This window comes from Pneumocystis jirovecii (genome assembly GCF_001477535.1).
Source record: "Pneumocystis jirovecii RU7 chromosome Unknown supercont1.12, whole genome shotgun sequence".
Taxonomy (NCBI): domain Eukaryota; kingdom Fungi; phylum Ascomycota; class Pneumocystomycetes; order Pneumocystales; family Pneumocystaceae; genus Pneumocystis; species Pneumocystis jirovecii.
Window position 1 is genome coordinate 100,089 of NW_017264786.1, and position 15,117 is coordinate 115,205.

Sequence of the window (15,117 nt, forward strand, 5' to 3'; positions counted from 1 at the left end):
AAATAAAAAATCATTTCTTTTTTGACATTTAATTTAATATCTTATAAAAACATCGTAATTTTTTAATACTATTTATTAAATGCATAAACATAAATTTAAATCACTTAAATTTTCATAAATCGCATCATATCCTGTTTTTGAATTAATAGTATGTTATAATCTTACAGGAGCATAGCATGACTTCATAATATTAATATATTCATCAAACATAAAACAATTTTATCATGAACTGATTCAAAAAAGTTTATACGATAATTGGTCTATATAAAACAGTTGTAACGTACTTACTTTGTTAGAAAGAATATTATAAGATAGCATTCTTACTTTACTCCGAAACCGTGTAGTTACACTAACAGCAAGAACACCATTTCGGATTGAACAAGCAGCCAAATGGTTTAAAACTACATGATTTGGATTCGGAAGGACACTTTGGTCATCTTTCATCGTCGAATTAGAATTTAAAATAACTTTTTCCAAATGAGGTGGAAGAGAAGGGGGTATATATGATTCCGGAAACATGCAATGTGCATTATTTTCTAGTGCTGCATGAAGGAAAGCAGGAATCTCATTCGTATACGTTTCAGGTGGCTTATTGACACGATGCTCTAAAATGTATAAAGAAAAAAACATATTTTAAAAATTATATACCTGTTAGTGATGATTGTTTATCATTTTGAAGTACAGAAGATAAACATGTTTCGCTTACTTCTATATAGTTAAAAAGATTCCCAGAAGAATCAGTAGCAGTTGCTAGTTCATCAGAACATTTCCATTCATTATCTACATAGAACTTAAATTTATGCGTTCCTTTTGAAAGATTAATCAATACAGTAAAATCGTTTGTGCTGAGAATTCTCAAACAAATACTTAATTAATATTCAGTATTTTACCTCTTGTTCAATGGTATTTTTTTCCCCCAGTCTGTAAATGTACCAGTTACATACACATTCTTGTTATCTCCTTTCCAGCGAAGAAACACAGGAACTGTATTTTCTACTGCTTCCCTAAGTATATAGATATCTATAAACTTAATTAAAATAACCTTTATCTTGTTTAATGTCAAGAGCGATATTTTCATAATTAGACGAAATTGTAGAATGATTTTTAATGTCATGGTCTTTAATATCATATTTATCACAAGAATAGTCACTAAATGAATAAGGTTGGTTGTTTTCAAAGCCTATTTTATTTATATCTTCTAAAGAATGAATATCAAGCTGTTCTCTCTCTGTCTCAGAATTAACACTAGAAGAATCATCTTCAGCATCAGAATGTTGAATTTTTTGAGAATTTGCATCCAATTTAGACCCATTTTCTCCAGAAATATCACTTTTATGTCCTGAACTCTGCGGTATAGGATCTTTGTCTAACATACAAACACGTTAATATATAATATTTTTTCATGAAAAAAAAAATAAAAAATTCATACCATATCTTAAATTTTCTTGAGAATATGTATTTCCCATTATTCTAATGTGTCTTTTACTAATAAATAAAGTTCAAATAATAAGCTTTTCTATTTATTTAAAAAATACGAAATTTCATTTAATCAATATAAAATTTGTCGACTTAAACTATCCGCTAGGAATTTCATAAATCTTAAAAAGATGAAACAAAAAAGCGTTAAATGCATCCACTTGAATCAAAACATTCATTTTTTTCTTAATTTTAAATAATATATTTTTGTGTTTTTTATTGAAAAAAACAATATTACAAATGTTTTAAGCGAGAAGATACAGAAAAAAATCATATAAATCATCCAAAAACATTGCTTAGAAAGAATGTAGTTATTTTAATTATAATAATAAGTCTTACGTTTCATTACTAAATAGTTTTTATAAATACTTTGGAAATCAATTTACATAAAACAATTAAACATAATCATTTATTTCTATTACACATAAAAAATGTTCATTTTGTTATATTTAATATAGACAAACAATATATATTTTTTTAGATATATATTTATAATAATTTCAAATATTTATATAATCAAAAAAAGATAAATATTGCATTTAAAAGTTCAAAATAAAAAAATACCCATTAGTCAAAAAAAAATTAATAACTAATTTATTCTAAAAATAACTAATATTTTTTAAACATACATTAAATTATTTCTAACAACATATAAATAAAACAAAATCACGTATATAGTTTTATGCTTTTATTTTAATCACCTAATCACAACTTAGTGTCAAGACATTCATTCGTTTAAAAAACATCAACTATGTCATATAAACTAACAGGAACTATATACATTTATCTAACATATACAATGTTCCATTGGAAAAATTATACTAATATTTTAAAAACAAATCCTATCTATTGTCAAAATCGTTTAGTTCTTCTCTATTTTATACATTTATTCATATGATTCTAGGGTCAGAGATAAATAAAAACAATAACAAAACAAACAATCCAATACAAAGTTATAATAAACACCATTTTCATCTCCAGCAATTTAGTGCAGGTTGCCTTACGGGGTTTTTATCAGGAATTTTAACTAAACGTCTTGGGAAAATAGCCATAGTAGTATTCATCTGCATTTTCATCCTTTCAAAAGTTTACCCTAATCCTATATTTGCTTATTAACTTATAGTACTAAAGACAAAATCCTTTTATCACCTTATAAAACCATGGAATATACTTATACACTTTTCTCGAAAAGTTTGGCTTAAAAAAAGAAAAAAAACAAAAGAAATGGTCACAAATCTTCTTCTCAAGGACTTAGTATTTAAAGTAAGAAATTACCTATCATTATTTAATACTAACGGCACCAAGTCATCCTTTGCAGCTGCATTTGGATTCGGTTTTTTATATTCATAAAGCCCATCCATATTGCAATATTGTCTAAATTCACAAACTTCTTATCTCCGTCTTGTTCCACCAAAACCTGTTGATCTTCTCATCGTATACGCAGATGTATTATCTGTCATATCTCTATAATTATCTCTATATTCTTCACCCATAAATTGATGACGATAAAACATTCCATTTGGATGTGTATAACGTTCTCTTGATCCACGCATCATATAACTTAAAGCAGCCCCTCCTAAAAGACCGCTCCAAAATCCAGGTGTCCATATAGATCTTGATGAATGATACATTTTATCATAATGCGGCCCAGAATAGGGAGGTGGAGGTCCTCTTGGATGACCATTGCCGCCCCCACCAAACCAATTCCATGGAAACCTGTAGCTTAAGAGTTACTCATAAAAAGTATACAAGTTTTATAAGCTTACCAGTTCTGTGGAGATATTCTGAATCTTTTAAAAAGCAAACAAATAACATAAATAACGATAAAGGAGAAAAAAAAACGCAAGAAGAAACTTATCCATATATTAATATTATTCTTTGACATAAAAAACGAAAAAATATCATTTTTATAATGCATCCGTCCCTCTTCAGTTAAATGAAGAGTATATTCTACAAAACAGCTCCCTTTAAGCACATATTTACTATTAGAACCATCATATCCCTATAAAAACATTAAAACAATGAATTTCCCTAGAAATAACCAATTACTTCACAAACAACATCTGTTCTTCCAAGTCTGTAATAAGATGGTAAAATAGACTATTATTTTTCAAAAAAAAAACAAAAACATAAAAATGTAAGCCTACAGAGCAACTCCATTGAATATCTTCTGAATCATAATCACCACCCATGTTTTTGCATTGTATCACACTTGGCTCATATAAACCCTTAGATAAAATAAAAAATATCCAATTTCTTCTTTAAAAAAATACCTTTGCATCACCACCCACACAAACTATCTGAGGAGAAGGAGAGAATCTCAGAGATCTCGTATATTTTTCCTATATCTTGTTTATTCATAAATAACATTTAGAAAACAAAATACCTTATAAAAAGTAAGAGCACGAATTTTAGAAAGTAATATTCTATCATTCAGCTGAAAACAACTCACAACAACAAGTAATAGAAGAAACGGGGCAATTTTCAACATATCTTTTGTATGATCATTAAAAAGTTTATAATTACAAATCAAACGTATCTAATTTTTTTTTTAAAAGACAAACAGTAAAATATCAAAACCCAAAGTAAAACATATGCATTTAAATCATAATACAATTACCACTTAAGGATGTTCATGCAGAACTTAAACCCGTAATAGACAAATTTCTAACTTTTTGAAGTATTTCATCTATTCTTTGATCTAAATCACCACTACTATATTGATTTCGTACTTGCGACGTAAAATACTGCTGAACCTTTGACATACGATCATATCTAATTCTTTTAGAGTCCTATAGATATTTCTTTAATTTTTTTTATACCCATCATAACAAAATTGATATTGTATTTTTACTAATGCTTCAAATGACGCATCTAAATATGGAACTCTTAAGTCAATAAATTGCGGTAATTCTTCAAGAAGCTGATTATTCAATGTAGTATATAAATCCTTCAATGCAGAAGCTTCTCTTTCAACCTTTTACCTTATTAATACTTCTATTCATGGAAAAATGTACTTACCATAGGCAATTTTTTAATATCATCTGACGGTTTATCAGTCAAACGTTTAACCTTTGCACGTATTGCATCATAATCAATCAATTTATGATTTCTTTTTGTAATCGCGGCATTTATCTCTGGGAAATACATACAAAACTTAGAAATAGGATCCAGCACTGTTATACGATAAATTTCATCCTTTTCAAACCTATTAATACTTCGTATAAAATACTATACACATACAAGCTCTTTAATTGTTCGTGTATCAAAATCCTCTATTGCATGTGTATAATGTTTACTAGCACGCTCTTTATGATGAGCATCCACATAAAACTCATCCATCGCTTCTGCAATCCGCAGTTGAGATGCTGACATCGCTATATATCATTTATAAACAAATAAAAATAAAAAACTCAGAACCCATTACACCGAAGTGAGTCTAAATAACCCTTTGCTTCACGTTGCAGCCTCTGTACAGCCTGCTCTAGCCTAAAAAACAGTCAAGACGTATCTTCTGCCTTTGTTATCAATTTTACGTGCGGTAACGGCGTTCCTCCATATCAAAATCACGATCCACAGTCTGAATAGATCACTTAAAAGTCTATATTCAGAAAAAAAACTCACCTTCTCCACTTGTCCTGCCTTGATCATCACCTGTAGAGAACAGTATCAGAAAATGTCATAAAACACAATATAAAAAGCAACAAAAAAATAATCTTCAATTATGAAAAATACACAAACAAATAAAGAACACGTATTCAAGTAAAATCCACCAAATTTATTCTCCTTTTTTACTTACATGAGTACCTGCTCGGTTGACAGCTTTTTTAAAACCAGCCCTTAAAAATTAAATTTATCTTCAAAAAATCTATAACAAACCAGCTCATTGTGTAAATACTTTAAAAAAATGTAAAAAAGTCTCTAATCTTAGGGAATATATTCTTAAACTTATAAACAAAGCCTACTTTTAAAAGATTCTATTGTACATGATCGATAAAACGACTTAGACAAAAAATACAAATGCAAAAAATAATTAAATATATAAAACATTTAAAATACATTAATTAAACAAAATATTATTGAAAAAAAAAGTATTAATATATATATATATATACCATTAATTAGTAGTATAAAAACAATTTATAAATATAAAAAAATGATCCAACATGCAAAAAAACAAAATATCGCCAATAACCAATGCAGAATTTCACTCAAAACCCTAGAATTAAAAATAAGAAGCAAACAAAAATATAAAGAAAAAACTTACCAACTTCTCCTGCTTTACAGACCAAAATTTCTTTTCCCCACTCAGTACGAAGAACATGTTTAGCTGAAATACGACGTTCGGGTGAAGGATCAAGGATAGAGTAAATGACATTCCGACAATGCGTCTATAAATTAGAAGAAAATAAAAGAATAGAAAACAAAAATACCCTTTGCAAAGACTCAATAGGCTCATAACCTGCTTTATTTTTTCTTTCTTCAAGATACTTATCATAAAAATCATCCTCGTCCTGCTTAGCTACTCGCCATAAATGGCGTCCCGTACGCATTGCCATGTAAATTACACCCGTTGCCCAAACATCTACAGCACGAGGATCAAATTCCTTATCTGTATACTCCTCTGGAGCAATATATGGTATGGATCCACAAAGCCCACATGTTAGATGTGCCTTTTTTTCCCATGCCATCCTAAAACATTCACCATTTCCAAAATCAGTGATTTTAAGGGCACCATTATGTGTTAAAAGAAGATTTTCAGGTTTCAAATCCCTTAAATATATTAATACAAATAATAAAGACATTATACATAAAAAATAAGTACCTATGTGCAACTCCCATCTCATGCATATACTCTACACCTCGCATTAATTGTTTAAAATAACAATCGGCTTCTATCATATCAAGTTTTCCAGATGCGAGAATTAAAGAATACAAATCACCACCAGCACAAAATTCCATAACTTCACAATAATCCCCTTTAGAATCTTGCAAAAGATCAAGAGTGTGAATAACATTCGGATGTCGCAAAGAAGATGAAATACAAAATTCAGAAGTCAAGCGTTTAGTATACTTCTTTGTAGATTCTGAAGGACGTCGACGAAACTCCTTAATAGCATACAATTGCTCAGCATGTGCATTCTCAGGATCAGCCTTATGAGAAATACGTACCACTCCAAATGCACCTAATCTATTTAAATACTTTTTTCGAAAAAAAAATAAATGAAAAAACAGACCTTTTCCTATTACTTCATGACATTTTCCATACTTCTGAACCAAACTAGCACTTGTATTTGTGTAATCCTTCTCTTTTTTAGACAAATCTGATCTTTCTGATTTCATTTTATTCATGCAACCATTAATGAGACTTAGATTATTTGCTTGCGGAGTATTATCAAGAGCACACATACGCGCTTCTTTCTTGGCATTCCCGCCAAGAAAATCACGAAGCATTGAACGAAGTTTTTCTTCACGTCGAACTCTTCGAAGAGTATGAAAATGTGTACCGTCTATTAATAAAGTAAAACGATCAGAAACAGTCCGGATAATCCGATCACTACTTGTTTTCAAAGGGTCTTGATTTTCATTCACACTTGCTTCAGAAACCTTTGGAAGCACAGATGTTTTGTCATTTGTGCCAGTTACTTTACCATTCGACTCAGCCTTATCCTTTTCATGTTTCTTTAATTTATGAGAATCTGAATCTTTTTCAGAAGACATAAATATGCGATTAAACATCAACATAACCCGCTTGGATTGCACAGGTGTAGACAAGGGTGGTGCACGTGCCTGGTTGCTAAAAGTAGATATATCATTTTGACCACTCAAATCTATAACCCCATCTATTCTATTTTGCTCTTCTGCGCTATTCATATCATCCCTAATACTAGATTCGTCTATAACATTCTCAGTGCCCTTAGAATTTTCTTTCAACTCTTCTTTATTTCCATTTTCCTCCTTATTTTCATCTAAAGAAGTTGCTATTGTAGGATGTGCAGGATGCATTGCAGAAGAAGATGGAGGGACCCAACTAATAACAGACATCTTCCTGACATATGAAAATGACAAATCCTGAACTTCTATTGATCCACAAGAACTTTCCTGACTTCTTTTTGCAACATCAACTCCCATATTTCAACAGCAAAAAAAAAAACTAAAAGCATCAGTATAGTATAACCAAAAACTAAAATACTCACAAAATGAAGAATAATATCCAAAAATACACTGCTTCAGGAGATATTTTCTACTATTTTGTATATATATATATATAATGCTAGCAAAATATCAAAATTTACAAAAAAGCGACGTTCGATAACCTGTTGCGGGTCAACAGTAAAACAAGAAAAAATTGTCCAAAAATTAAATCAAAAACTACTCTAAATAATATATTAATAATTATGTGATTACAAAAATGACGCCTAGGAATCCAGTGAAAACAAAAAATAGCTATCTTTTGCTATTTTCAATGTTGTATAAAGACGGTAAATTATAGAATGGAAAGCAGTAAACAACATTTATATAAATTATACTTAATAAGAGATATTTTTGAATATTTGAACAAAATTTATCTTTTGAATGTATTATATTTATTGTAAAACCATAGAGGACAAATCTTACCTTATTAATTGTTTTTTGAATTGTAGAGATCGTCATTTTAAAATCTTTGTTGGAAATTTCATGAACTACACCCATCGTATTCTCCTCATATGAAATCATTGGATCCTTGCCATTAAGAGTTACCCAATCATGTTGCTTTAAAATAAGTTAAAAAAAGCGTTTAAATTGAAAACTAACCCGTAAATCACACATTTTGATCCTTTTTTCAGGATCTTTCTCAAGAATTTTTTCAAATAAATCCTTTAGCTCAGGAGAGACATGATCAGGCACTACTATTCTAAATTTGTAAACAATTATATCATCAAAAAAAATTCATTACTTCTGAGTTTTAATAATATCATACAGTTTCATAATGTCAGATTCATTAAAAGGCAAATACCCAAATGCTAAACACCACAAAGTAATACCCATGGACCAAATATCAGCAGCCTTGCATGAAACAACATGATCAAAGACGCACAATTCCTATATACTAAATCACAATCGCAAAAAAAAATAAATATATACTGGAGCCATAAATGCAGGTGTTCCCTTTATCCTACAGAATGAATCGTTATCTCCAGTAAACGTCTTTGAAATACCGAAATCAGCAATTTTCAATGTTCCATCTTTAGAGAGTAACAAATTTTCAGGTTTAATATCACAATGACATATTCCATGAGCATGAACTAAAAAAATATTAATAAATGTAAAAATAAGTATTCAAATAGTACATACGATACTCAATACCTAATATTAAATCACGAAACCATTTTCGACACTCATTTTCACTATACGGACTAATTGCATTATTCACATCCATATCCATAACAACACCTTTTTCACACAACTCTAAAACTTTATTTGTTATTAATAGATACCAACGTGATAATTAATCCTACCCATATATAAAGAATCTCCATGAGGATCATCTAGCACTTCAATCATACTAACTATATTTTTATGATTTATCTTTTTCATAATATTAATCTCTTTTTGAATAAAATAAAGCGGGTTATCGCTTTCTGCATGATTACATAAATTCCGATAAAATGGAAAGTCATCAGAAAGAAAAGAACCCGATGAAAGTTTAGGTTGCTGAAAACGTGAACATTTATGAACTTTCCGCAACTGAATCTTAGAAAAATCTTTAATAGCCTACATTTTTATCAATTTACGTAGACATGAAACTAATGATCAGTGAACATATTCTTTACCCGTTAACGTATCAATACACCAATTAACAGTACCATAAGAACCTTTCCCAATCTTCTGCTTAATAAGATACTGATTAAGCATTTTACATCCATCATCATTCTCTGTTGTAACTGCATCCAAAGTTTCCTAAATCCATTCAATTTGTCTCTAATATTTTGCTGAAAAGTACCTTAAAATGCGGCTTATCATGAAAAAAAGTACCAGAATCCCCTTTAAAAGACAGAGGATCAGATTTAGGTTGAGAGAAAGATGATATTTTGTTTTTTTTTCCCAAATTATCGTCCAAACATATATCTGACAAACTCTGCATGAAATAAAGACGTTTTTCATCCATTTTTCAGACAAAAAACACCAATAAACAGAAAAAAAAACATAAAATATAGAAAAAAGCAATTTAACACTAATATTCTTAACTTTCTATACCCAAAATATTGCTTTTTATTTTTTATCTATGCATGATGTTGTACATCGAGATCCACGAGATTCATCTCTTTAACCATTTAAAAAATTAATCTATGACTATTTATAAATTATTTATATTCAATCGCTCTTGTAAGCTTCTATTTAAACTCTTCATACTTATTGTTATAGGTAAATCTATTTACAAAAAAACTTGGAATAATAACCGGCATCTTGAAACAGAAAATGACAATTCATCAATGGTTCATTCGCAATGTAACACGTTAAATGCAGATGACGAAGCAAAACTTGTATTTGGAGTACTTTATTCATTGCGCCGTATTAGCAAAAAACTTGGAGGGCCGTGAGTATACATATGCACATATACAATTTGGTAATAGACATAGAGACAAATCATTTATCTCGTATCGCACTCCAGAATACAAACTACATCATTATGAAACAGCAAGCGGACTCAAATTTGTTTTACTGACAGATCCTAATTGCAATAACTTGCTTCATGTACTTCACCAAATCTTTGTTAGTCTTTATGTAGAATTTGTTGTAAAAAATTCTCTTGGCAATCCAGAGTGCCCTAAAGATGATGTGGAAGTTGAACTGTTTGAGCTGGCACTAGATCAGTTTATACGGTCACTTAAGTAAGGTTACATATATATATCCATACTACTAATTTTAAACAGCGAATTTTAAACGACAAATCTCAAAAATGCACAAATAAATATGCAAAATACAAGCATATGTAAAGAGAAAACTAACTATATGCGCAAAAATACTAAATGTATACACTAAGATACTAATTACAACTACTTCAGAATAAAAATATATGGCAAAATCAAAATATATATTAAAACAAAGTTATATTACAAAAACTTAAATATAAATTACAAAAACAAACAACGCATGCAAGAATTCTGTATATACTATATATATACGCAAAAATTCTAAATACGTACTTCAAAATAAAATTATACACAAGAAAATTTTGTATATTTAAAACCACAAATTTTCGTTAAGGCTACGGTATATAGATTTCTAAACTCAATATTATATATCTCAAGATTTATATGAATAGATAATGTATGAATAATTCTATAGATTTACACTCACAGTGCACTTTTTACACTTACGCTACACTAACGGCACAGCAACCGACAACAAATAAATAATAACAATTCTAAATGTTAAATGTTCAAAGTTCTACAAAGATTATAGACATTCCAAAGAAACTTGAAACAGATTTTAGTACATGTAATCCTCAAAACTCTGTTAATAGTATTTCATCAATTACTCGATGCCGTCCGAATATTCTTATGTGCGGCACACCAGGTACGGGCAAAACAACACACGCATTGCGACTATGTAGACTTTATGACTTGCATCACCTATCAGTCGGGGATATTGTTAAAAAAAGTGGATGTCATAAAGGTAAAGATGCAACTTGGGATGCGTATATTGTGGATGAAGTAAAAGTATTTATTTTATCATCTGAGGGTAATTTTTAATGTTTTAGAATAGCTCTTGAAATATTTGGAGAAAGATATACAACAAGGTGGAGTGGTAGTTGATTGGCATACGTGCAATGTTTTTCCTGTACATTGGGTGGATCTGGTTGTAGTATTACGTACACAACATACACTACTTTGGGATCGGCTAGTTGAAAGGTAAATACAACTTAATTATGAAAATTTCAAAAATAACAAATGGATCAGGAAATATACTCTCCGGAAAATACAAGAAAACAATGAAGCAGAAATCATGCAAATTGTATTAGACGAAGCAATAACATCATTTGGATCTGAACGAGTAATGGAGCTAACGAGTGATGTATTGGAACAAGTGAATGACAATGTAATGAAAATAGGTGAATGGATTCAACAGTGGCAACAAGGTGATAAGTCAAGAAAAAAATGACAACTATAATTTCATGCGATATTTGTCATTTCGATTAATTATACACTTTAGATCAATTCTTACTCTTATTAACATGGGTTTTCGTATTAAGGATAGTGTTTGCATTTATCAAGAAGAATCTTTACTTTCATTTCTTACAATATTTTTCAAAAATGATAAAAGTTTCATCAACGCTTTTGTACGATGACTCAACATACATTTTAACGAACGATCCATTTCAGCGTATCTAAAACATTAACTATCGAAACTTAAATAACATATAACTTACGTTTGATGATTATCAAGTGGCTATTGTTGTGCAAATAGTATTAGAGATATTTTAGCTAAAAATATTTCGTTATTACCTGAAAAATCGGATCCCTAAAAACTATCAGTAAAATTAGAACAAGTATTAATTCAACAGACCATCCAAATACAGCAGAACCACGAGCAGGCACAATAGTTCCCTAAACAAATGAATATTGCAAATTTCAAGTTTCTAATTACTTGTGTTCTTCCTTCAAAAATATGCACATCATGTCCAGGCCCTTTACAATATGCAAATTTACACACAGCCTCCGCTGTCTTGTCAGAAAAAGGAGTTAAAATACGCACAAGTCCTTATATTATGAATTAATTTGCAACAAATTTAATATATATACCATCAAGCCCAAGACTAGACAAAAACCACTTTCTGTATTGATTTAAAAAGGTTTTAAAATCCTTTAAGACCTACATATATGGTCCAGGGAGTCCATTAAGTGCTGTGAAAGAAAGACTTGTATCCTCAACAATTACAGGTTTTTTAATCTGTTAAAATATGTCAGAGTGATTTTGTGTTTTTTTTTTTTAATATACAATATCTACTGCTCTTTTACATTTATCTATTATTATTTCGTCTAACTCTCCTTGTATTTCAGGTACTTCGAATAGTCAGTATCTTTGTGTTTAGTAAAAACATACGTTCTAAAAAAACACATGTTAATTTGAATTCTATATTATAAATTGCCTTAATTTCTTCGGCCTTTTTTACATTTCCTGTAACAAAAACTATACAAATCAGATTTTTGTTAAAAAGAATTTTATCTATTTTTTCTACCTATTTCTTGCATTTTTTTAACAATAAGAGTAATCTAAGAACGGTAAAATATAAAATGTTAAAGTATTTAAAGGAAAAAATCATAAACATATTATCTATATGTCACAAAAACATTTTATCTACTTATATATACAAAATAAACTATATGTATACAAAAGAGCCTTTGATAAGAAAAACAAATCATTTTATATAAATAAAATGTATTTTGTAGATTTTTACAAAATGTCACTTTCGATACATTCTCTGGAACATTAATTCTGTATATTTGCAAAGAGATATGTGCTTAAACTTTCCGAGATGTACTATTCCTAGGCAAACTTTTAGTAAAAGGAAGGAAAGTTTTCCCGCCCATATAACTCTGCAAAGGCTCAGGAATATCTAGACCCTAAAAATATTAATTATTGTAATAAATGAAAAAATAAACAACATCTGGTGTTTGATAATTTTCTAATATACAACATAATGCTCTAGTCACAGCGCATAAAGTAGCATTTAAGCAATGCACATATTTTTTTTCTTTATCTCCTAAACGCTTAATACCACAACGAATCTCAAGATTTCTAGACTGGTAATCTGTACAGTTTGAACAACTTACTAACTCCTTGTATTCACTTTGAAATGGAAACCAAGCCTCTAAATCATATTTTTTTGAAGCAGCATTATTTAATGCACCAGAGACAATAGAAACAATTCGATAAGGGAGTTTGAGAGACATATAAAACTCTTCAGCAACAGAAATCATTTCTTCAAACATAATCCAGGAAGATTCAGGAGAAGTAATCAAAAATTGTTCAATCTAAAACAATTAAGCAACAAACCAAAAGCAGAAAGAAGAAAAACCTTATCAAACTGGTGAACTCTAAATATCCCCCATGTGTCTTTTCCATGTGCACCAGCTTCTCTTCGATAACAAGAACTATATCCAGCATATCTTGAAAAATAAGCATGTATTTACCACCAGAAGACATGCTTACTTAATTGGAAGTTGCTCATTAGGTGTTTCAAACCATTCATTAGAATGAAAAGCAGAAATTGGCTGTTCAGATGTTGCAATAAGATATTTTTCATCATCTCCATCTATAACCTAAAGAATAAATAAAATACAATACGAAAACAATACAAACCTTGTAAAGTTGTTCATCAAAATCATCCAATTCAGCTGTCTTACTCATTATATCCTTATTCATCATATGTGGGGTTTGTAAAACAATATAACCTTTTTCTATAAGAAAATTCAAAGAATAATTAACCAACGCTTGACTGAGAAGAACACCGCATCCCTTTAAAAAATAACCTCTATGTCCTGCCAATTTAACACCTCTTTCTGGATCATATCCATCTAATCTCAATAAAACCTCATGGTGAGATAAATTACCCTTTTTTTCAATATAATTCTCTGGAAACCATGTACGAATTACTTCATTATCATCCTTATACAGGTTTTTCTTTAGAGGAAAAAAACTAAGATACTTACCTCATTATTACTTACTGGAACAGAATCATGAACAATATTTCCCACTGTCTTGAGTGTCTGCCTTAATGCCCGTTCTTTCTCCGACTCTAATACTTCTGCTTCCTTACGTTTGACTTGTAACTCCTGTTTCTTAACAAGCAAAGGAAGTACATCTTCTTTTGACTGAAAGAATTAACAATATTGTCATTTTGTACAAGAAAAACCTTAATCTTAGCAGAAATTTCTTTCTGAAGAGTATTCATCTCCCTATTTAAAGAATCAAGAATAAACCTTTCTAAAATATAGAACTAAGCCTTTTATCTTAAAAAACAACATATGTACCTGCTGTCCATGATTTATATAAAACAAGAATTTGATCAACAATTTCAACTGAAGAGCCCCGTTTTTTTTGAGATTCTTTAATCTTCTCTGGATCTCCTCCTTTTTCTGACAGGAAAAGATAAATATCAAGCATTATTTAAAGAAAATTGATCTTTTAATGGGCTTATTAATCCTTATCTTTTTTTTGTCGTTGATATAGAAATAACGTTGTTGCCATAACAGAATCTAAGATCAACGACTTTTACCACAAACAAATGAAAACATCTAGTAGAGCACATTTCCACCCACCAGCAAAGGTAAATATATTATTTGAAACTTCAAAACTCATTGTTAAGATCCATACTGTACTTTCTCAAATTCTTGGAGCTTCTATGTGGTTTTTCATACTTTATAGGATGAAACAAGATGGACCCGTTATTTTGGTAAGGATGTGCTTTAAGTGCTATTTTACACTTCTTACAGTATTCTAGGGCCTTAAACATCCCTGGGAAGTGCGTGTTTCCCCTTAAATATGGATTTTAAATACTAATTTTTGCAAGGACCATAAATCAGATGAAAAACATTAAAAATCACAATCTATCGGCAAATAAAATACATAAAGGAACATAAAAATATATACTAC

At 29.7% G+C, this 15,117-nt stretch overlaps 11 protein-coding genes across 11 annotated transcripts; 4 read left to right on the forward strand and 7 right to left on the reverse strand.

Moving 5' to 3' along the window:
- Nucleotides 1-234: 234 nt before the first annotated feature.
- Nucleotides 235-1,466, reverse strand: T551_02652 (uncharacterized protein; the record flags this gene model as incomplete). Its single annotated transcript, XM_018374915.1, has 5 exons — nt 235-605; nt 649-845; nt 891-996; nt 1,043-1,366; nt 1,430-1,466. 5 exons carry the CDS (start codon nt 1,464-1,466, stop codon nt 235-237), a joined length of 1,035 nt encoding a protein of 344 aa, XP_018228795.1.
- A 751-nt stretch (nt 1,467-2,217) lies between these two features.
- On the forward strand, nt 2,218-2,826 carry T551_02653 (uncharacterized protein; the record flags this gene model as incomplete). The annotated part of the gene is made up of 4 exons (XM_018374916.1): nt 2,218-2,336; nt 2,381-2,562; nt 2,608-2,739; nt 2,782-2,826. The coding sequence occupies exons 1-4, from the start codon at nt 2,228-2,230 to the stop codon at nt 2,824-2,826; spliced, it is 468 nt and encodes a 155-aa protein (XP_018228796.1). The 5' UTR covers nt 2,218-2,227.
- A 41-nt stretch (nt 2,827-2,867) lies between these two features.
- Nucleotides 2,868-3,967, reverse strand: T551_02654 (uncharacterized protein; the record flags this gene model as incomplete). The annotated part of the gene is made up of 6 exons (XM_018374917.1): nt 2,868-3,192; nt 3,243-3,478; nt 3,526-3,576; nt 3,624-3,704; nt 3,750-3,818; nt 3,863-3,967. The coding sequence occupies 6 exons, from the start codon at nt 3,965-3,967 to the stop codon at nt 2,868-2,870; spliced, it is 867 nt and encodes a 288-aa protein (XP_018228797.1).
- A 142-nt stretch (nt 3,968-4,109) lies between these two features.
- On the reverse strand, nt 4,110-5,127 carry T551_02655 (amphiphysin-like protein RVS161; the record flags this gene model as incomplete). Its single annotated transcript, XM_018374918.1, has 7 exons — nt 4,110-4,251; nt 4,299-4,453; nt 4,498-4,674; nt 4,720-4,853; nt 4,904-4,965; nt 5,013-5,056; nt 5,101-5,127. 7 exons carry the CDS (start codon nt 5,125-5,127, stop codon nt 4,110-4,112), a joined length of 741 nt encoding a protein of 246 aa, XP_018228798.1.
- A 560-nt stretch (nt 5,128-5,687) lies between these two features.
- On the reverse strand, nt 5,688-7,608 carry T551_02656 (uncharacterized protein; the record flags this gene model as incomplete). Its single annotated transcript, XM_018374919.1, has 5 exons — nt 5,688-5,695; nt 5,744-5,867; nt 5,910-6,249; nt 6,302-6,662; nt 6,714-7,608. The coding sequence occupies 5 exons, from the start codon at nt 7,606-7,608 to the stop codon at nt 5,688-5,690; spliced, it is 1,728 nt and encodes a 575-aa protein (XP_018228799.1).
- Nucleotides 7,609-8,006: 398 nt separating this feature from the next.
- T551_02657 (uncharacterized protein) lies at nt 8,007-9,625 on the reverse strand (the record flags this gene model as incomplete). The annotated part of the gene is made up of 9 exons (XM_018374920.1): nt 8,007-8,045; nt 8,095-8,229; nt 8,272-8,371; nt 8,414-8,559; nt 8,602-8,762; nt 8,812-8,931; nt 8,976-9,231; nt 9,280-9,417; nt 9,461-9,625. 9 exons carry the CDS (start codon nt 9,623-9,625, stop codon nt 8,007-8,009), a joined length of 1,260 nt encoding a protein of 419 aa, XP_018228800.1.
- Nucleotides 9,626-9,806: 181 nt separating this feature from the next.
- T551_02658 (TRAPP subunit BET5) lies at nt 9,807-10,353 on the forward strand (the record flags this gene model as incomplete). The annotated part of the gene is made up of 2 exons (XM_018374921.1): nt 9,807-10,054; nt 10,098-10,353. The coding sequence occupies 2 exons, from the start codon at nt 9,807-9,809 to the stop codon at nt 10,351-10,353; spliced, it is 504 nt and encodes a 167-aa protein (XP_018228801.1).
- Nucleotides 10,354-10,889: 536 nt separating this feature from the next.
- Nucleotides 10,890-11,622, forward strand: T551_02659 (nucleoside-triphosphatase; the record flags this gene model as incomplete). The annotated part of the gene is made up of 3 exons (XM_018374922.1): nt 10,890-11,180; nt 11,227-11,372; nt 11,421-11,622. The coding sequence occupies 3 exons, from the start codon at nt 10,890-10,892 to the stop codon at nt 11,620-11,622; spliced, it is 639 nt and encodes a 212-aa protein (XP_018228802.1).
- Nucleotides 11,623-11,730: 108 nt separating this feature from the next.
- T551_02660 (RdgB/HAM1 family non-canonical purine NTP pyrophosphatase) lies at nt 11,731-12,713 on the reverse strand (the record flags this gene model as incomplete). The annotated part of the gene is made up of 9 exons (XM_018374923.1): nt 11,731-11,848; nt 11,891-11,910; nt 11,967-12,068; nt 12,109-12,221; nt 12,264-12,295; nt 12,338-12,411; nt 12,460-12,524; nt 12,565-12,651; nt 12,701-12,713. The coding sequence occupies 9 exons, from the start codon at nt 12,711-12,713 to the stop codon at nt 11,731-11,733; spliced, it is 624 nt and encodes a 207-aa protein (XP_018228803.1).
- Nucleotides 12,714-12,983: 270 nt separating this feature from the next.
- T551_02661 (serine-tRNA ligase) lies at nt 12,984-14,628 on the reverse strand (the record flags this gene model as incomplete). Its single annotated transcript, XM_018374924.1, has 8 exons — nt 12,984-13,085; nt 13,128-13,496; nt 13,541-13,631; nt 13,675-13,784; nt 13,825-14,130; nt 14,175-14,336; nt 14,378-14,448; nt 14,496-14,628. The coding sequence occupies 8 exons, from the start codon at nt 14,626-14,628 to the stop codon at nt 12,984-12,986; spliced, it is 1,344 nt and encodes a 447-aa protein (XP_018228804.1).
- A 121-nt stretch (nt 14,629-14,749) lies between these two features.
- Nucleotides 14,750-15,061, forward strand: T551_02662 (uncharacterized protein; the record flags this gene model as incomplete). Its single annotated transcript, XM_018374925.1, has 3 exons — nt 14,750-14,917; nt 14,966-14,986; nt 15,035-15,061. 3 exons carry the CDS (start codon nt 14,750-14,752, stop codon nt 15,059-15,061), a joined length of 216 nt encoding a protein of 71 aa, XP_018228805.1.
- Nucleotides 15,062-15,117: the final 56 nt, after the last annotated feature.